General features: G+C 33.0%; 6 protein-coding genes across 12 annotated transcripts; 4 read left to right on the top strand and 2 right to left on the bottom strand.

Annotated features, from left to right (window-relative positions):
- Positions 1-26: 26 nt before the first annotated feature.
- Pxt (chorion peroxidase) lies at positions 27-6,798 on the bottom strand. 3 transcript variants are annotated; one of them, XM_081996059.1, is made up of 15 exons: positions 6,682-6,798; positions 6,480-6,609; positions 6,284-6,427; positions 5,147-5,426; positions 4,721-4,935; positions 4,492-4,668; positions 4,216-4,412; positions 3,965-4,157; positions 3,713-3,910; positions 3,508-3,658; positions 3,302-3,455; positions 2,152-2,310; positions 1,887-2,091; positions 1,714-1,828; positions 27-213 (listed from the first exon to the last, which is right to left on the bottom strand). In XM_081996059.1, the coding sequence occupies exons 2-15, from the start codon at positions 6,601-6,603 to the stop codon at positions 147-149; spliced, it is 2,379 nt and encodes a 792-aa protein (XP_081852185.1). In that variant the 5' UTR covers positions 6,604-6,609; positions 6,682-6,798; the 3' UTR covers positions 27-146. The 3 variants fall into 3 exon arrangements, with proteins under 3 accessions (XP_081852185.1, XP_081852187.1, XP_081852186.1); XM_081996061.1 differs by having other exon boundaries at positions 5,147-5,423; XM_081996060.1 differs by lacking the exon at positions 6,682-6,798 and having other exon boundaries at positions 6,480-6,675.
- Positions 6,799-8,192: 1,394 nt separating this feature from the next.
- On the top strand, positions 8,193-11,360 carry LOC145740471 (uncharacterized). Of its 2 annotated transcripts, none has more exons than XM_081996067.1 (2): positions 8,193-9,120; positions 10,929-11,360. In XM_081996067.1, exons 1-2 carry the CDS (start codon positions 8,479-8,481, stop codon positions 11,217-11,219), a joined length of 933 nt encoding a protein of 310 aa, XP_081852193.1. In that variant the 5' UTR covers positions 8,193-8,478; the 3' UTR covers positions 11,220-11,360. The 2 variants fall into 2 exon arrangements, with proteins under 2 accessions (XP_081852193.1, XP_081852192.1); XM_081996066.1 differs by having other exon boundaries at positions 8,202-9,231.
- A 96-nt stretch (positions 11,361-11,456) lies between these two features.
- LOC145740474 (uncharacterized) lies at positions 11,457-16,089 on the bottom strand. 2 transcript variants are annotated; one of them, XM_081996075.1, is made up of 4 exons: positions 15,956-16,089; positions 11,952-12,074; positions 11,721-11,899; positions 11,457-11,662 (listed from the first exon to the last, which is right to left on the bottom strand). In XM_081996075.1, exons 2-4 carry the CDS (start codon positions 12,037-12,039, stop codon positions 11,519-11,521), a joined length of 411 nt encoding a protein of 136 aa, XP_081852201.1. In that variant the 5' UTR covers positions 12,040-12,074; positions 15,956-16,089; the 3' UTR covers positions 11,457-11,518. The 2 variants fall into 2 exon arrangements, with proteins under 2 accessions (XP_081852201.1, XP_081852200.1); XM_081996074.1 differs by lacking the exon at positions 15,956-16,089 and adding an exon at positions 14,665-14,793.
- Positions 12,055-12,830, top strand: LOC145740473 (uncharacterized). Of its 2 annotated transcripts, XM_081996073.1 has the most exons (4): positions 12,055-12,192; positions 12,244-12,422; positions 12,475-12,694; positions 12,754-12,830. In XM_081996073.1, the coding sequence occupies exons 1-3, from the start codon at positions 12,117-12,119 to the stop codon at positions 12,685-12,687; spliced, it is 468 nt and encodes a 155-aa protein (XP_081852199.1). In that variant the 5' UTR covers positions 12,055-12,116; the 3' UTR covers positions 12,688-12,694; positions 12,754-12,830. The 2 variants fall into 2 exon arrangements, with proteins under 2 accessions (XP_081852199.1, XP_081852198.1); XM_081996072.1 differs by lacking the exon at positions 12,754-12,830 and having other exon boundaries at positions 12,475-12,732.
- On the top strand, positions 12,972-15,194 carry LOC145740470 (uncharacterized). The gene is made up of 2 exons (XM_081996065.1): positions 12,972-14,755; positions 14,809-15,194. The coding sequence occupies exons 1-2, from the start codon at positions 13,976-13,978 to the stop codon at positions 15,133-15,135; spliced, it is 1,107 nt and encodes a 368-aa protein (XP_081852191.1). The 5' UTR covers positions 12,972-13,975; the 3' UTR covers positions 15,136-15,194.
- On the top strand, positions 15,474-20,845 carry LOC145740469 (galactoside alpha-(1,2)-fucosyltransferase 2-like). Of its 2 annotated transcripts, none has more exons than XM_081996063.1 (4): positions 15,474-16,028; positions 18,814-19,016; positions 19,538-19,743; positions 19,823-20,845. In XM_081996063.1, the coding sequence occupies exons 1-4, from the start codon at positions 15,668-15,670 to the stop codon at positions 20,169-20,171; spliced, it is 1,119 nt and encodes a 372-aa protein (XP_081852189.1). In that variant the 5' UTR covers positions 15,474-15,667; the 3' UTR covers positions 20,172-20,845. The 2 variants fall into 2 exon arrangements, with proteins under 2 accessions (XP_081852189.1, XP_081852190.1); XM_081996064.1 differs by lacking the exon at positions 15,474-16,028 and adding an exon at positions 18,347-18,716.
- The last annotated feature ends 24 nt before the right edge of the window (positions 20,846-20,869 follow it).

Here is a 20,869-nt window from a genome sequence, read left to right as displayed (position 1 = left end):
CACTGTTTTCAGTTATTAACTAAAAATTGATAAAAAGTGTATTTGCATAAAAATAATAATTTTTAAAATTTTACAACTCAACATTAGAATGTGAAACAATAAATATACGAACATAACAATTACATAACACTACACAGTTTGAACTATTAATCCTGCCAGTGTAGTAAATCTATAGAAGGAATTTCGGGGCCTTTGCAATCCACAAATTCATTACTGCAAAAAAAAAACACTTTAATAAAAGTACAGTTTTATGCACTAGTGTCATAACAGATGTTTTGTGTAACCAGTTGCAAAAAGTTCAAATTTGTGAGATAAATATAATAAAAGTACTAAAAGTAATATAAAAGCACAGTTTTATGCACTTGTGTGATAATAGATATTTTGTGTAACCAGTTGCAGAAAGTTCAAATTTGTGAGATAAATATAATAAAAGTACTAAAAGTAATATAAAAGCACAGTTTTATGCACTTGTGTGATAATAGATATTTTGTGTAACCAGTTGCAGAAAGTTCAAATTTGTGAGATAAATATAATAAAAGTACTAAAAGTAATATAAAAGCACAGTTTTATGCACTTGTGTGATAATAGATGTTTTGTGTAATCAGTTGCAAAAAGTTCAAATTTGTAAGATAAATATAATAAAAGTACTAAAAATAATATAAAAGTACAGTTTTATGCACTTGTGTGATATTAGATGTTTTGTGCAAAAAGTTCGAATTTGTGTAACCCGGTTTTCCATGTCGAGAGCAATTTTTGAATATTACACAATGAGATGATTTTTCCAAACGTATTTGCTATTTTCGCTAAAAATAGTTCTATTCAACAGAAAAACTCATTATAATTCAAATTTATGTCAAAATTAGAAGAATATGCGCAAGATAGAAATTGTTTACAAGTAGAAAAGCAAATTTAGCAGACAGTCAAATGCAATTTTAGTTCCTTTATAAAAATTCTAATTTTAGGAAAAGAATCCAAAACCATCCACTCGAATTTCAACCCTTAATAATCTTAATTATTCCATTCTTAATAAATCTCTTATTCTATTTATTCCTTTCACAATTATTAGTTATTCAAAAGATTGCGAATTTTTATTATAAAATATGACAAAATTCTATATCAAAATGTCATAAATCATTACAAAATTTTTTTTAGTTTGACGTTCTACTGAATTTTGTTTTCAGAACATCAAATAAATTTTAATATTTATATTTTCTGGAAAACAACAGACAAAGGATCAACATCCAGATAAGCTTTGGATAGAAAATAAGCCAAAAAGGATACCTATTTTAATAAAGTTTTCTAAATAGCATGTTTAAACTCCTTAACATTTTTTTTGAGCCGTATTTTTGACTTTATAACACCATTGTGCTGATCAGAATTGAATTACTTTTTGAAAAGCGGATTTGACATTTTTACTACATGTATTTTATTATTGAAAAAAAGCATTATGCAAAAGAAGTAGTGTGTATAAGATTCGTTTCAGAATTAAATGTTGACAAACAAGTGCAAAAAGTGGTTTCACCCATAGAACGTAAATTAATAAACTTCCTACACTAAAACTGCTTAAAAATATACAAAAATTAATGTTTTTGTATGTGGTTATAATTTTCACTTTTATTCCATTTTTATGAATGAAACCACGTTGAAAATATGTAACTAATAGGGGAACGTCGACCCTAATATAACGACGATAAGATTTATAGTAAAACCTACCCTGACAGCCCGGGTTTTCTAAAAGCGTTGCGGCCTAGCCGGGAAAGTAACATTTTATCGCTGTTGTCGCAAATTATCCGCGACAACGAGGCCTTCCTGAGCTCCACCAGCTGATCTAAAATACGATTATTTCATTCAACGTCATCCTAACAAAGATTCCAAGTGAAAATTACCTGGAGTAAAATGTCCCGGATTTATGGAGGGATCGTTCTCGAAAAAGTACCGATCGCCTTTTTTCAGTCTGCTAAACTGATCAGCCAAAATGTTACTAAACGTCGGTCCTAACAGATCACCTGGTGATCTCCCTTCCAAGAGACCACCTAACCAAAGATCGACATCATCCACTGACCGGTAAACTTCCCTTAACTTGTTACCAACCTAAAAATTGTGGTAGACAGTTTAATTTTTGAAATGTAATAAAAAAAAGTTAAAATTTACTTCTGGACCAAAGTCGTTAAAATCTTTGATGCGTGGCAAACCAATTAGTTCTCTGTAGTCGTTGTAGGGCCTCAAGCCGTGGTCGCGGCCTCTTTGTATATTAATAGCCGCTAAATCAACTCCGAATGGGTTTCCTCCACGAAACATGTATTTCGTTAGCTAAATGTAAAAATAGAAATTGCTTATTAAGAAAGTTTCTGGCCGGCGGCTTTAAATTGTAATCATCTGAAGGAAAACAGTCCAAGAGAAAAGGTAATTCTATGAATGTATTTAAGATAAAAAGTAGGAGATGCAATAGAGTTTCAAAGTCTTCTAGTAGAGATTCTGCAATAGTTTAAGTCTTTAAGTCTTTAATTGATTATGCTGAGTTCTGGTTACATAACTGAAACAAACGTAGCACTCAAAAAGAAAGAGAGACTTTACAATGATTAAGTTAAATAAAGAAGTGTGTAATTAACAATTCACTTTTCTAAATTCTATGACTTTTGTGAGATTGACAAAAGAGCTGGTAAATATGTGAAAAATTGGTGTTCATAATGTAGAAGAAGTTAAACCAAAAACCATTTACTTAATTTTAAATTACTAGATGTGCCACAGTTCAGACTCATTTTGGTTTATGTTTCTCGATGAGAATTTTCGTAAGCCCTAGAAAATAGTCATTATTACCTCCATAGGAAGCGTACACATACATTTGGGTTAAAACAAATATTGTAAGTTCTTTTTGCCAGAAGACGAGAATAGTACAAATCATATCCTTACTTTTGAATTTGAGAATGGTCAGAATTTATAAAGTTTGTTCCTGTTTGTTGGGTAATGTAGAAGGTTCAATTTTACAGTCCTTTTTAGAGATTGATCAAAATTAATTATGAAGGAAAGGTTCTAATGTGAAAATGTTTGATGTTGACTATTTTATTTACAATCAGACTGTCTTTGTGAGCTTAAGCACCCTGAGTATACAATAAGTCTGTTTGCAGAGAGAATCTCCAACTAGTAATCAGAGAAATAGATACTCCTAGACCTAATAATGACACATTTTTGGTCAGAAAAATACTACCAGGATAGATAGAATATTAATTTAAGTAATTAATCTACGACACTATAACAATCTATGTATCTATTCAAAAAATATGCAGACTATTATTAATCTTACCGCATCTGTTACAGAAGAATCTATTTCCTGCATTGGTTCAGTTGTTAGGGTACTCAGTGCCTCATCTAAAAATTCCCGATGCCTCATCCGCGAGGGATAGAACATTACCTCAGGAATGGAAATTATCTCTTCCATTTTTTTCGGCCCGTAAATCCTAAAACATTCAATTTTCCAATTTGTGACCTATTTTAAAAAATCAAGCCTACTTTAGCTGTCCTCCAACTGCTGAATGTCCAAAACGGAAAGCTGCGGCTGCAAATTCGTTTGTTATTGACGGTTCCACCAGAGGATTATAATCAAAAGAGTAGTGATCATCCTGTTGGAGTTCTAGCTCAAATTCTTTCATAGTTTCCTGACCTACCATACCACTACATTATTACAGACTAAGATTTTGGTTGATTAATGTTATACCAAGTAAAGCAGGCAAAAATTCTTTGTAAACGATAACCTGCATCTCGGCCATCAAAATTTGCCTAGCTTCCAAAAACAACTCTTCATCACTCCAGTGAGGGTTTAACTGGGCTAATTCTGAAGCAAGTCGGTTGTGCTCCCTCAAAAATATCGTATGCATCACCACCAAGGTGATCATTTGGTTGGTTCTAGTGTCTCCTATGAATTTTGATGTTAGTTTTAAGTGACTTATACAGGGGAAGACTAGTCAACCTGATTGGAAACAGGCTGAGCCTTGCTCCATAGTCAAACATGCTTCAGTGTCTTTGGATAGTGGCAATAACTCCCGATCGTAATCTTTAAAAACTTTGAGTTTACCTCCTTGGAAGCTACGCAACTCTCCGGTTTGTTCAGGAGTTGAGCCGTAAACGGATGAAGCATCAATAAAGTGAGTAAGTTTGTTCATCTGCAAGCAGAACTTTTAGTAATTCGGTTGTTTTTGTACAGGTTTTGATGTGCGGTACTTGTTGGGCATATCCCAAAGCACAGTCATGTCTTGGAGCCAAAATGGACCGGACAAAGTTCATGCATCTTTGGCCATAAGTACTGAAGAATGGATCGTCCTGAGGAATTTCAATTGGGTAACAAGCGTAATGGGTTGCTTCTGGAGGAAGGACAGACCATCCCTTCGAATCGCAGCAAGATATGGCACTACCATTAGCTAAAAATGTTAATTATTCTAGTAAAATTGAGTTTTTTTCAGAATTTATTTAAATACATGACCTAACAAAAAAACTTACGATAAGACATGTCCATGGATTGAGTAAAATCGTGGGAGAGAAACTGTCCAAACTGGATTAAAGCCATAGTAAACTCTTCATTAGGAACATCAATATCTTCAATAAGGGTCGTACTGATCAACCGGGGACTTGGAAGTAAGGCGCCGTCAATAACAGACACTCTTGGCGACCAAATACCTGGAAATGACACTTATTCACTAAAATACAAATAGGCAATGGAAAAACGCACCATCCTGATAACTGGCAGGTAACAGTCTGGAATAAGGAGTAAAAGGTGCGCCCCAAGCTGGATGTAGAATATTATTGCAAGCCCCATCGATTCTGCGATATCTGTCTTGAATCAAAGGACAGAAGGGCAAAGGCACGCAAGTGTGTCCTAGAGGAGTGGGACGTAAGTCATCACTTATGAATCCAGTTTCCAAGTCTTCAACACTAAGGCCTTGACTACAATTTAAAAATAGCGTTAGGGTCATCACTATTGAGAAGGAGAAGGGTAACTAAATTTAACTATATTTTGTAGATTAGAAAGTAGTAAATGAAAAACTGATTCTAGGTTTAGTAAGAGATCAGAAACTTGCCGAAGTTGTATTTTGGCTTCCTTCAAATTTATATAAAAATTGTTTAAACCGCTTTTTGACTGAAAATCTATTCTCACCGATCTTTGAAAGCTCTGGTGGCTATGGCCAATTCCAAAGCGCCATTGGCCACATTCATCATCTGAGAAAGATCGGTGATGTCGAAGGACCTGGAATTGCGAAAATGGCCGTAAGTGGCCGGTCCTGGATATAAAACGGTTCCTTCGTTCGAAACTAGCAGAGACGCTTCGGTAGATTTGAGTTTTGACATTTCACTCCTGGTTTTTCGTTGCAGTGAAGCTAGCGTCTGAGTGTTCAAATGAAGATGGTGTTTTCGAAATTTTTCTTCAACATCGCCTGCTAGAAAATTGTTTCTAATTAAGTTATTGTTGATTTTGATTTACATCCATAATTTAACTTCAATATTGACCACCCCTGTATTTATTGCTGAAAAAGCTGTCTAAATTTTAGCTACTGTAAAGCTTTACTAAGAAAACTGCAAAATGTTGAAATTTAACTAAGGTAGCAATGATCACCGTGTAATTCATTTTTATTATGCTCTTGGTCATCATAAAACAATTAAAAAAAAACATAAAGTAAGACAAATAATACACCACAAGAACTAGAAGATAAAAATAAGCAAAGTGATTAAAAGAGAAACTTATGCTGAGAAAATCAAACAAGAGAACAAAAATAACCAAATTTTCCAGAAAATATAAAAGTATTGAAGTCAACAGAGCAAAACTCATAAAACCAGTTAAAGAATGACAATAATTGGATTTATCGAGTGCGTTCCATGAAAAATTAAAATAGAGTGACAAGAATTCAAATACAAAAAATTTAAAACAAAAACAAATACAAAAAAATAAAAGACATGACCGATCTGTAAAAGTCTCTGAAAAAAACAGTAGATGGTATAATTTGGTAATAAAAAAGCAATGATAATATAAATTGAAGATTGAAAAAAAGATTATAAAATAAAAATGTAATTAAAAGAATACATATACAAAGTTTGGAAAAATTAGGCCAATTTTTGAGTTTTGCAAAGTATTCTGTTATACTGGTGTAAGGAACTTACACTTTGTGCTAGAAGCGTTTATTATAAAGTAAAAAAAACATGAAACCTGAACTAATATTCAATGTTTTTATTTTAAACAAGCAGAGAAACTATTCAAAATGAAATAAAAACCAAATTTTTTCGAAGAGATCTATCGTACCTGTGTGATTTTGTCCCGATTCGCATACAACCCCATTTTTGATGGTTTTGGTTTGACAGAATGTATTTTTCTGATTGCGTACATGGGCCGGGCAACTAACCAGTGGCGTACATTTCAAACTGTCTACTACGTCACTGACTACAGCTAAAATTTAATTGTGCAACAACATCTTTTATGAAAAGAAATCAGAATTTACCACTGTGTCTATGATCGTCGTTTTCTTCAGTGACCCCCAAAAAAAACTCTCTAGGGTGAATAGCCACGTGACTTTGGCCCAAATGCACCAGGGACCATAGATGTATCAGAGACATCCAATCCATTGTTAACTATTTAAGGAAAATGTGTTTTTAATAGTTTCTCTGTAATAAATTATACAAATTATGGAAGATTTGGCTTACTTTGAGAATGGTCGCACTGGTTCTGGTACGATATTTAAAAAACCCATTTGAAGAATCCTGTATGGAATGTTGTGTGCGAACGAATTGGTTGTGGTATTTGAAAAAAACCTACTAAAATTTGTTTTGTATTTATTGTTATAAAATTCTAGTATATAAATATTTGTGAAAAATTATATGCACTTTTGACGAAGAAGGAAAACGCTTTTTATTTTAGATACTACACCAATATTTAAATGTTTTAATCTGATTTTAATGAAATATAAAAAATAATTGCTTGTTTGACAAGCTGGGACTCCCAGTTTAAGGTGTATTCAGAATATACAGGGTGTCTGTAATATAAATAAGCAATTTTTTACATTTTTAATTATTGGTAACGCTGTGTGCACAGTAAATAAAATTGTTTTTAATAAAATAGTTAAAAATTATTAAAAATTTAAATTTTTCTTAGGAATCTACCATAGTATCATGCTATGTTGCAAATTTCAGTCGTATTGTAAGACATTAATTTTGTATTAATTTCTATATGTGTGTCACACGACGACGACATTTAACAATTTAATTTTCTCAACAATTTTTGGTATTCGCTATATTCAAGATAAGGAAGAAGACTATTGAAATTTGAGAAAGATATATTTAATTAATTGGGAGAAAAACAGTCAAAGAAAAAAGGTATTTTTAGATGGGGATTTATTAATTTTTGCACTTAGACCAAAGTGGAAGAAATTTCCTCTAGTAACTTTTGATGCCCTTTAAAGTGGTACAGAAGTTTTTCTACCGAATCTTTTTCAAAAATATCAATATGCGGTATTTTAATTCTGATATTAAGTTCAAAAATGTTCTCTCTGATTTGTCACTTGAAAAAAAATAATTATTTACTCTATTTTCCTAACTCTACAGGGTGTCACACGACGAAAGATGTCGATCGATGTTAAGAGACACTGAAAGTAGCAATGCAGCAAAGTTTTGAAAATTTGGCAACATAATAAAGTCAGCATGCCCATTTCACGCTATATCATTGTAGAAAATGTAACATTTCAATTTGGTTGTCTAATTTCTTTCCCAAAAAATATTATGAAAGCAAAGATGTCCCTCAACCCAAACTAACCTATCCATATCATTCATTAGTCGTACATAGTTCAATTTTAAGGTTTTTCCCTTTTAATGACATCACCAACTTGACATCCTGTATACAGAAAATTACGAAAGATCAAAATTCCTTAAAAACAGATTCAATTAGTTAATAAATGAAAATTCTGACAAGTTATTTAACATTGCCTGAGTCTATTAAGCAAATCTTCTTTCAAGTCAATTACTTGATCTAATGGTCAACTTTATGTAGAAAATCGTTTCAATTACATAAAAAGGCAATAAGTCCACATAATACCTTAATTAGGAACAAAGCCACACGTTATGCTAAAGGGAACTGGAAAACTACTATTTAATTGCCATTATCCAGAAATACCTTCAAACGTCCACAATATTGCGTGTCACGACTATTAAAGCCACTATAACCCTATGAGATAAGCCATGTTTACCAATATATTGATTTTTCATTGAAATTTATTAGAGTCATAAAATCGACTAAAACTTTTCACATAAGTGTTTTTATACTGTTTTTGATCTTCATGTTCAAACAAGTTTACTTAATATATAAAAGACGCGATTAAAAATAGATCAATAACTCGCAAGCTATAACAGGAAAGGGTAAACTAACTAACCGACGCTGTTTGTTATAATGTGGCAATCCATCAAAGTTCCCACAGTTTCAACATTTTTGTCCTGAGTTTCTGTTGGAAAATGTCACCAAGTTACACCTCTATTTTCCTGTCCCTTAACAATATTTTCGTGCTTTTTCCTTTTCTGTCCTTCAGCACTGGTTTTAAACTGATTTCCTGGTGTTTTCTAGTATGCACATTAGTAATGGCTCCCCTAACAATAATAATCAAAGATATCCTGTTTTACCAAGTCCCAATCATTCACAAAATAGTGTTTGATTTTTCTGTGATGATAATGTACATGACCAATGTTTACATCTCAGTCTTGGCGCTGTTCAAACATCAACAGTTCACCAGCTTATTTGAAACTGTCTTAGACAATGTGATTGCAGGACGTAACTTCCTAGTGCACTTGCTGTGTTTCACAACCACCCAGTTAATCAACACAGTGTTGATTTTGTACGCCCAGATGAAGAGGAGCAACGATTTGAAGTATCAACTGACAACGTTGTTTACTGACGGTTTTCTGACCTGCAGATTGATGGTGGCCTTCTTCATCATGTTCACTGTGATCAACGATATCAAGGCGAGGGCAATAAAGTTGAACTCAAAGTTGGCGCATCCTCACAGTTGGGTCTACGTGAGACAATTGAGAGTAGAACATAATTCGCTCTGTGATCACATTCAAAGCGTCAACAAACTGTTTGGAGTGACGTTGCTTATGGTGATTTTTTATTTTATCACAACTTTTTTGAGACACGCGGTTTTTATCAGCAAAAATTCGGATGATAATTTTGTGGCAATAGTAAGGTGTCTTTGGATCTTGACTTATGGGGTAAGTTGTCAATTTTCTCAGACATCAAAAATGTTGCAAAACAATAAGTTTCTTTAAATTTACAGATTTTTAATTCAAAAGTAAATTTGAAAACACAATTCAGTTTTATAGCCATACTGTTTTCAAGCTGAAAGGGTTTACACATGTTCAACAATCTGTAGTACAACATTAATTGATAACACTGTTTTTGACTGTTGGAAAAAAAAATAATTTAACACATTTACTCAATAATCCAGAAACTACAGCAATTTGAACACTCTGCATAGTAACTTCAAACAAAACCATTATAAATGTCGTACATAAGTTCTATCTATTGTCAATAGTCGTGAGAAATATCACTTTAGAAGTCATTTTTGTCTAACAAACTTGCCATAATATCTACATGCTAATTATTTTAAGTAATATCAAAATGGTGTTTAATAAACAGCATTTTTAGAAAACCAAAAATTGTTACTGAATTTTTGTTGGAAACTAAGGACTAGTTTTGCTTAGTATAGATACTGGTTCTTATAGGAAATCTCATTACAGCAGCCTTTAGTTTAAAGTCAATGTGGACCATATTGGCACTATCATTTATTTACTGTATGACAAAGACATTTTTAAATGAATCCTAATTGAATGAACTACGTCTCTGGGTATTTTAAAACCAAAAGTATCCATTACTAGAATGAAGGTATAGTTTTTCTAATGTTGGTTTAAATGCTTTTGCTTAATATTTGCTTTATCAGTTTTGTGTTAAGTGACCCTGTTTCCGGCAAATAATAACTATTTAACATTGAATGTTGTCTATTAAATTTTGCTGTTTTATAATGATTATTTTAGCTTATTGTCACTATTTGCTATTATGAGGATTTATTACAGGATTAATCTTTTTCCAGCTAATTTGAACCGTCAAGATACGGTTATTTCGTATCAGTTAATGTCAAAGTTCCCTAAATCAATAACAATCACTAGTTTCAAGAAAATTTAAAGTATTTTTATGACTCAATTTCTAATTCATCAAATTGTATTTCATAATTGCAGAAATTTTTTTGTTTTTCTTTAGTAAAGCCAACTTTTGCTTATTAAGTTTGTCGTTTTGATTAAACCAATAATTTTTCCAAAGAGTTTAGATACTGGACCCTGTATACAGTGTGTTCTATAGAGGAGTGAGTTGTGGAAAAGTCTAAACAATAAAAAGCTCACAGTAGCATAGTATAAACGTTGTTTATAAATACATGGAGTAAAGAAAACAATAGAAAATGCTATACACAAATACAGTCAAAGAAAACAGAGAAAAGTGCTAAGAGGTAACTAAATGATCAAAAATCAAAGTTAAAGGCAAACTAGGTTTTTCCTTTTTCTATTTTGGTTTGTAAACTTTTCAAATTCACCAAAATAGTCAAATTGTCAAGATTCAATTCAATGTTTAACAATTTTCTGTATCTCAAAGACTGATAATTGACAAAACTGACGTGCTGCAATCTTATAAATTTTATTTTTGTTACAAAGTAGTAGTTGATTAAACGCTTAAATAAATACAAAGTTCAACTCTATTGTTTATCTAATCACTTACTTCTACTTAGAAACGACTTGGTAAATACTGGGGTAATATTTTTATCTACAGAATCTAATCCATTTAGACGACAGGGTTATTGTTATCAACAACAACTAACCATAATCCACTAATTAACTATAGAGGTGTTTTTAATTTACAGTTTCACGCCGTTTACCTTGCCCAAATTGGGGAGAGGATTCGAAACGAAGCCCAGGAAACAGTGTCCATTTCCTACAAACAATTGCTGCAGAATTCCCACACTAAATCTCAAGAAGTGTTGAGAGATTACTATTTGTTAGGCCAACAGGCTTTTAATCGAAGTTTTATAATAACTGCAGCCGGATTTTTTAATGTAGATAACTCAATGTTGCTATTCATGGCTACAACGTTTTTCACCTATTTTATAGTAGTAATGCAATTGTTATCTGGCAGATCTAAAAGTTTTGAATAGGGTCGGTAATATGTACTACAGAATTATTAAAAGCATGTTAATTTGTTTGTTGTTAATGTTTTATTATTATTTTAAGTTTATAACTTAGTTTAAGAATATACCATTCCAACTACTATAATAGTGAGTTCTAGATCACACAAATGTTCTAGATGTTGTAGTTCTAGATGGCACAAATCAGAAAAATTAGACGAAAAACCAACAAGTCACCTTCTCTGATAACTTTGTACCAAAACTCCGTTTTATGGTGCATTGCAATATAATCTCAGTTTCACTGTAAAAATTGACAACAAAGTACAAATTTAGGAGTCGAAATCCAACGACGAACAAGAAGTGTAATTTGCTTTTTTCTCCTTCATCCTAAAAATTTCCTCCGTGGAATTCCGATGTAAGTAGATCATATTAGGTTCATTTGATATGAGCACTTCCTCATAAACTTGTAAAGGCTATAATAACATCAAAACTATTTAGTGAAGAGACTTAATGTAAGTTTAATATACGCACAACAAACTTCTTTAATGGTACCACATGTTGTGGTGGTAGTTTTGTAAATGGTTCCCTTATCCGTCTGTTTTGAAGCATCAACAATATGAACCACATGTAGTCGCTTCTAATCACTATTTGGTCTAGAGTTTTGTTCATCTGTTGCAGCTTATCGAACCACAATTGAATCATTTTTCTTTCTAAATTATGACAAGGTTAATTAACTTTTTCTACAAGAGATTACTCCACAACCTTTTGGAGGCAAAATCTGCTGCAAAGACATGGCAATTTTACAGTTGTAAGTAAAATGGTCATTCAACGCGATTATAGCTTCTCCCATTATGAATTTGCAAACGTGTTGTCATTTGTGTAAACCTACAAATTGTGACGTTTAATGTCAATCAAAATTTTAGTAAAATGGCCGCTTCCGATGCTAATTTCCTTTACAACGTTATGCTGGCCAAAGCCCTTGTCCAGCTAATACCAGCCCATGGTAAGTCACAATTTGTTAAATACGTGGAATTGTTCAAAAATAATTTTTCAGAAAAACCTCCTTTGAGGAAATGGTTTAGCAAACTCCTCGAACTGGACTCCAGTCCAAAAGAAATGGAAATAAGGGACGAGTATATGTTTTTCATGCTTATGATGTTGCAATGTCAAAAAATTCGAGAACCATTCAATAGACCTCCTCCTTCTCATATTGAACCTTTAAGAGACCTGGTGGTATGTTTTCATGTATTTTTATGCTGCAGTTAGTGTTAGTTTGCTGGTTTAGGATACGAAAGTTTACGAAGAAATCCACGTGGCTAATGGGGACAATATGAATCTGTCTTGGATCGACAAGTCTGGTTTGGATCAAAGTGCAACCGATGATTCAGATTCAAAATTTGGAACTGCAGCTCCTTCCAAATTTTTTTCCAGTCAACCCGTACCTCAAGAGGGGATGATTTGTTATATTGCGGCTTTCAGCGACCAGAGATATCCGTAATTTTTTTGTAATTAACAGTTTGATATTAAAATATGTTGAAGATTATCTAACTAACCTAATTTTTAGGATAATTTTGTTTTATTAACAATGATGAAATACTGCTAATATACTAGATTAAAACAATACTAAAAACTCAAATAAAATACCTTGATTAATGTAACTGAAACAATTGCTCAACCATAGCATTCAAGGCATTTGAAAATGCGATTACTGGTACTAATAATCATGACTCTCTCAGTTTCCATGATATCAATGTTCTCAATCTTCTCAAAACCCTGAATTGATCGACAATTTAAGTTTTGGGCAATTGTTAAAGTGATATCATTCATTCTAATGCAATGTCAATGGTTACCTGAGAAAAGGTAACGATTGCATTGTGGAATGGGAGACGCGTAAATGGTACCATACGGAGCATCATCGGTAACTGCATTGCTGAAGTTGGATCTCCATCTGATTTAACTCCAGTCATTGAGCACAACCAAGGTAACATCAATGATCATCAGATAATTCCGAAGCAGCTTCCAGAACCTACTGACGTCCACCTATCGGAATCAACTAAGACGTTCTTGTAAGAGGCCAGTGGACTACCGAACTCTTCCATGATGTCGATTCCTAGCTATAGTTGTTGGGTTTACACCTGCATCTTATGAATGCTGGTGCGAGTGATTGTTGATAAGTAGTTGTAAAAGTTGTCAGTTGTAAGTCAGTCGTTCAATAAAGTGAATTCAGTTTACTTTTCTGCCTGTGCTCCCTCTGCCACGACCCAACAACTTTAAATGTCTGGCGATCAAACCATGAATTTTTAACAACCCGGTATAATTTAGAATCAATTTAATTTTTACGCACTGCTTATTAAGGTATGAAAATTTCAAAATTATACAGAGGACGAATAAAAATCACTTAGCTAGACAAAGAAGGCGACAAATATCATAAGTGACATGTGTCGGTGTGCCGATGATATGAAGTAATAGGACAGTTAAAAAAAATTCCAGGCGCATACTTAAAAAAGAAAGGAACATTTTGCAACCTCGTACAAGAGAAATTAAGAAACAATATAGAGTAGTTAATTAAACTCATAAAATAATACGTTCATAAATTCGCCCTGACACAACTTAGTTCAAACATCAACGAACTGAAATAAGTTGGCAACACTCTGTCCATCCCAAGAAAACTAATTCGGAAAGTGCGTAAAAGCCCCCGTCCATTAACCAGTTTCTAATCACATCAGCAAACAACTTAAGAAAATGGCAATAATAACAATGATCTTAGTAATCCTTTAGACCCCGACATGTCTAGCACGGCATCGAAAGCGCTCCTCATCCTCAGCGTCCTCCTCATTCTCTTCCCTCCCATGTTTTGTCGCTACCGCAAATGGCAAATTGTGTTTAAAGTTCTGTCCTGGGTTTTGATCGGTTTCACTGCCATCACAGGCCCATTATCCGTCTACATCAAAGATTGCGTCTTCAAAAAAGTTCCAACGTCTTCTAGAGTGGTCTACGACTTGTCTTTCTCTTTTCTCTACGTCACCAACATCTACATTTGTTTGAACACCATCCTCAGGCAACGTAAGTTGACGAAATTGCTGGAAAGTTGCTTGGACGTAATAACTGAAAGTCGCAGATTTGTGGTGCACTTTGCTTGTATTATGTTTCTTAACACAGTGAACACCGTATTCATAGTGCTGACCCAAATGAAACGAACTGAAGATAAGTATTACTACCTGTCGCTGTTTATGGTGGAAGGGTTTTTGGTATTCAGGGTGAGCACTGCGCTATTTGTTATATTCTTACTAGTAAACAAAGTTAAGGAAGATTTGAAAGAGTTTAATACTGAAATTGAGACATGGTGTCGAAGAAGCAAGGAGAGGGTGTGCAGATGGAATGGGTGGCGGGAACACAGCAAATTGTGCGATACAGTAGAACAGATCAATGATTTGTTTGGAACAGTTTTGATGTGGACTATTTTCTATTTTATTACCAATTTTCTCAGACACGGAGTTTTCATAACAACCAACAAGGTGGTTACCGGATCTTCGGTGGTTCGATGTTTATGGATTTGCTCTTACGGGGTAAGCTTCTCCAGCGAAGTAAAACAGCTAAATCTAAAACAAATATATTTCAGTTTCAGGCATGTTATCTAGCACACGTGGGGGAGGAAATATCTAAAGAAACCAAACGTACTCAGGCAATATGCTACAAAATGATGCCGGATCATTGTGATCATGATCCTCATGGAGTTGGCAAACAATTGCGTCGACTAGCACAGCAGGTCCACAATCGGAAAATAAAAATAACAGCATCTGGGTTTTTTCGTTTAGATCATTCCATGATTTTGTTTATGGTAACCACTTTTTGCACTTACTTCATTGTGGCCATGCAATTCTTAACGTTTACTGGGGGCAATGGAAGAAAGAACAACGGTACTGCTTTTAATACCTGCGTACAATAAATTAATGTAGAAATTTTGTTCACTAACAAAAATGTCACATATAAGATAAGTTTATCATGGACTCGTATATTATTTTAAACCGACACCCTGTATATCCGCATACTACTAAAATGCAGTTAAAAGTCACTGAACAAACTTTTTTAGCAACCTTGACCTCAAACCTTTCAATAATAGATCAATGGCTAGCAAGTATAAATGGTATCACTAATCAAAGTGCTGAAATTTAAGCAAACACTGCAGATATGTCTGCACCCCCCCTGCCTATCAGACTCCTCATTAGATTAGATAAAAAGAAAAAAGCTAGACCATAATTAAATATCGTGATAATACTCAGTATTACTGAAATGCCAACAACAAATAAACCTGTTTAATCCTAAAGCTTTCTTCGCAGCTTCAAAAGTCGTTAAAAATTGTTTAAGATATTAAACTCACTACTTTTCAGTCAAATTACACAATACAAAACATCAATTTGAAATCCTCTATAAGAAAAACTTGAAGATTACTTGTATATTAGTTAACTAAGATAGTTGTGATGGTGTACACTATACATAGAAAAAACAAAATGGCCAGAACACTTTTCTCAAAAACATTCCTACTTCTAGTAATTTTGATAGTGCTATCGTACTACATATTTTCAACTACGGTTACTGTGATGGTTGATCCGTTACCTAAAAAAACAATGCCTACAATAATACCCCTGAGAAATTCGAGGAGAGTGCAAAATAGTGAAGAAGCTGATATGCGGTTTATTTTTTCGTACAAAGATTTGGACGTGCATTTGTGCAAAGAAGAAATACCTTGGTCGGACAAAATTGCTTACCAAAGGAAAGTGTCGAAGAATGCCTGTCCTAAGAAAGGGATTGCCACTGCGGTGTTTATAAAAGGACGAACTGGTAAGTGTTTTTTATAGTCAAAACATGAAACAAATTAACCACTCATTGTTTATAAAAGGAACTTTTATGCAAACTGTTGGAAATTTTGAAAATGTTCAGAATGGTCTAAAACATTACTAAGTTTGATTAATCATTGCAAAAACTGTTCAGGAATTTATTTACTTTATTTATCTAAAACTCAACAAATATTGTTTTATGATTGGTATGAGACCGTTAAATTTTAAATTAATATGTCATAAAAAATTGATAATATCCGATATTATAAAATGGTCTTTATGGTACAATTTCACGATCATAAAGTGCTACACAATAAAGTAAGTAAAAAAAATGAGTATTTTGTTCACGTATAGAATCAGTATACAAGTATTTTGTTGTTTTTCAGTATCTTCATCATAAAACAGCATTTTCTATATTTGGTTAAATAAAAAAAAATAAATTGTTATCAATTAGATAACCCAGGTTTAACAAAACGCGGTAAAAAATAAAAAATATAGATTTATCATAACTTGAAATCTACCTAAACTTAATTTCGTAACTCGAGGAAGTCAAAAACTATTTACTTACTTACTTAGTAAATAATAAAAATGCAAATACGGTGGAAATTACATAAAATTGAATCTCAGGAAAATTCCAAGTTGTTTAATTAGGATTTATTATTAATTGATGTTACTCGACTGCTCAAGTGCATTTAAAGAACGTAAACCTTTAGGGATTAGTTTGCTGATTAACACACTAAGATTAAGGATTTTATAGAATTAAATAGAAATGTAAAAGTTTGTAAATGTAGAAATTGTTTTGTGTTACACCAAAACTTTACGAAAAATTTACCAATAGATTACCAGCAGAAAGAATAGAAATTGTTTGTATAATAAAACCCTATGTCAGAGATCACTCAGGAGTTTGTAAACTTTTTTAAAGTATTGTTTAAAAACACCAAATTTTTCTAGAATTTTGGAAATACCTGATGACTCTAAATGTTACTGAAGACCTCCACCAAGTGTCGTAAATCTTCTGACACTTGTTTTAAAATTGTCAGACTCGCTTGAAAAACAAAGCTTTTACCAGAGTTCAAAACATTCCAAAAATGTCCTAGGATTACCCAATGTCTCAAAAATAATTTAAAAAATGCCAAAAGCCTCAAAATTTTACTAAAACAATCTTTAAAAATATCCTATAACCTCTAAGAAACTTTAAGTTATTAAAACGTTCTTGAATCGTCCGGAAAATGCCAGAGACTTCTATGTACTTACTAATGAGAACCTCTCAAAAATATTTTAAAACTGCCATAGGATTCGACAAGTGTTTTCAACATTCCAATAATTTCTTAAAATTACCAGATGTTTATAGAATTATTTTAGACATGCCAAAGATCGCTATGTACTACTGAAAATCTAAGTCAGACACCAATATAGGATTATTTTGCAAATCCCTGCACTAAATCTGAAAACGTTCCGAAAATTGTTAAAACTACCAGAGGTTTTATTAGAAGTTACCCTAGTCGAAATGCCAGAGGCTTCTAAATAGTAATGCAATCCACCAAAAAATTGTCCCAGGTTTCCACGACTGTCCTAACGATTTTTTTAAAATTGTCAGAATTAATTTGGAAAAGCCAGAAGCCTCTAAATATATTTCTAAAAAACAAAAACTGCCAGAGGCCTCTACAAGTGTCCTAAACCTTCCAGAATTTTCCGAAAATTACCAGATACTTATAGAATCATTTTGGAAATGCCAGAAGCCTCTTAATACTAGTAAATACCTCCCAAAATGTGACAGAGGTTTTTATGAGTGTCCTAAACATTCCAGGGATTTTCTAAACTTGCCAGAAGCTTCTAGAATCAACTTGGTAAGAGCAGAAGCTGTTATAAATATTATTGAAAACCTTCAAAAAATCTGTTAAAACTGTTGTGTGTTGTGTTGTCTTATTGAAGTTTGGCGTTGGTTCTAGTTCATATTTGTGATATGATATAAATTCGTTTATAGGACAATAAAACAATTTGTTCTGTGAACGCATATCTTTATATTTTTGTCTGATTTTAAATTGTTTAAGTCTTTTAGAACCAAATTACCTTTACTTACTTTAATTTTTTTATCGCGGGTGCTTCGTCATCTTCCAACTTGATTCCAACAAAACAAATTACGTAAAAGTTAATCGAAACTGTAACAGACTCCAGGTCTGATACATATACTAATGTAAATTTGATCAATTCAACTGACCCGCATCAGTAATCCGATAACGTTACCATAAAAAAAGCTTAACTCGATATCTATCCGAATGACTATAATTGCCTCAATCATGATAACGAACAGAATCTTTTACTTAACATCGTAACACAGTTTTTAGAAAATTACACACTGTATACCGTTTTATAGTTATGGTACGAACCAGTCATATTTGTACTGGTTTAGTAGTGATTTCAACGTTGTTCTTAGTGACAAATTACGTTTTCCGGAACAAAAATGTGATGTATGGTAAAGATACAACTCAAACCGCATATAAAGAGCAGACCAAATTAGCACAAAAACACCCAAATGACGTACAATTGCTATTTTCTTACTATGACCTGGACACTTTCTTGTGCAGAGAAGAACTGGAGTGGAATTTAACTAGATTGTACTTTACCCCAGAAATGTACGAAAACTGCCCTAAAAAGGGCATTACTTCGGTGCTGTTTATTAAAGGAAGAACCGGTAAAATTTCCAGTGTAATTTTTTGTAATGGACCATAATTGACAACCTTAAACCTATATCTGTAATCTTTTAATGGTCATGTCTTAATGCATTTCAGCTAATCAGATGTGGGAATACGCTTCCATATGGGCTGTGGCAAGACGAACTGGTTTGGAACCTTACGTGCCTAGATGCACTAAATCAACCCTAGATCAAATATTTGACAATTTGTCTCTGCCAGGATTTGAAAAAATCTCCCATTGTCCTATTGTTTTGAATACGTTCGTTAAAACTATTGAGGAATGGACTTCTATGGAACAGGTAAGAGGTTTTCTGCCAAAATTTCTTTTAAAAGTTATGCCAATATCTACTATATCCTCTACAAAGCTCTAAAATGTGTGCTTTTATACCAATTAGAATAGTACACATACTGCATATGTAATGATAGATGAAGTCTTCTATTATATTTGGAAATCTGCTCTTTCACTATAAAATCCTGTAAAACTGAATAAAAAAAGCAGTATTCTTGAAATATGATCTGTCAGAACATTTCCAAATTTTTAAAGACAGAATCTTGTTCACTGTCTACGTATCTCGGTTTCATAGAATTATTAAAGGCTAATCCCGATCTTACGTTACATAATACTAGTTGTGTATTTGTTGAACAGATTGTTATTTCATGTCGAATTGTGCCTATGGATGGAGATCGATCATATAGAATTACCGATAATTATTGCTGTAATTCATTATAAATGTTTGCTTTAATATAAGATCAACAAATACACCATTTGTGCTTAGAACATTGTAGATAGTTCATAAAATGTTTTTTTCTTTTTCGTTAGAGTATCATTTTGCCACGGTACACCCTTCAACCACCACTAGTCTTGGATTTTGTAGATGATATCCGGAAAGAATTCCGATTCAACCAGAAACTCCAAGACAAAGCTCAAAAAACGTTGATGAACATTGTGAAAAAACGCCCCAAGAAAACATACACTTTTATTGGAGTGCATGTGAGGAGGACTGACTACGAAAGATACTTAAAAAGGTACTAATAGATTATTAGCTACTGTTTAGCTTACTGTATCTTTCGTAATACCTAATTTGTAAGAGGAATTTTTTGTTAGAAAGTACGACGAAGGACTGGTCGATGCTCAATTCTTTCGAAACGCCATGAACTATTTCGAAAGCAAATACCACGACTGCATCTTTGTTTATGTCAGTGATGATCCAGAGTGGTGTTACAACCAGTTTGGTAAAAAATCGAACGTGTTTGTAGCCTCGTATAAGACGGACAACAGTCCTGCCGAAGATATGGCCATCATGGCATCTTGCAATCACACCATCTTTGATTACGGCACGTTTGGAGAGTGGGGTAGTATTCTTGCAGGGGGTGAAACAGTGTATTATAATATGACGCAAAACATTAAGAAAGGTACGGGGACAGCGATGAAAAATTGGGTCATAATGAACTGAATTTTGTGTCCAGAAAATATGTTCCCTCTTTTCGACAGGACAACTCGTCCAGACTGAATATATTTGTAGGAAAAAAGAACAAAAATTTATAATAGGTATGAGCCTGATTGTTTTTGTATTTAATTTTTAAAAAAGTCATTATTATCATCAACTTTTTTAAAATAACAGATTACATACATTCAAACTCAGACCGACGGGGGTTTTATAATTTAATTTGCAGGAATAAGTATTTATAGTTTAGTGTAATTTCAACCAACTACTTATGGCTCATTCTACATTTGAAACACTGAAGCATTTTTATTTGTAACTACAATTAAGCCTTGTTGCATAAAAACCAACCAATCCACGAATTCAAAAAGTAGCATGCAGATCTGGAAATGTCCATTTTGCGTTCTATACACAATGCCAAATGTGTGGTTGGTTTTTGTATAACAAGTTTCAATTGACAATATTAAATATCAGAATATTTTTATATTCTCTAGTCTAGTATATTTATTATTTATTAGTAAATTATTTACACACTTAGCACCATCTAACTTTGGCTAAAACCTTGGCACATCTGTTTAAAATTGGTGATGTCATCTTAATTTAGTTTTTGGTTTTTTCTATAGATATAAGTTGGTAATTGCACTGTGTAAATATGAAGTACAATAAATTCGAGTTTTGATATAATATTTCGGTAATTTACTACACATATG

Source organism: Ips typographus, linkage group LG1 (assembly GCF_016097725.1).
Source record: "Ips typographus isolate SLU linkage group LG1, UJ_Ityp_2.0, whole genome shotgun sequence".
NCBI lineage: Eukaryota > Metazoa > Arthropoda > Insecta > Coleoptera > Curculionidae > Ips > Ips typographus.
Note: the sequence above shows the minus strand (reverse complement) of the source record. Positions and strands in the feature narration are given on the sequence as shown.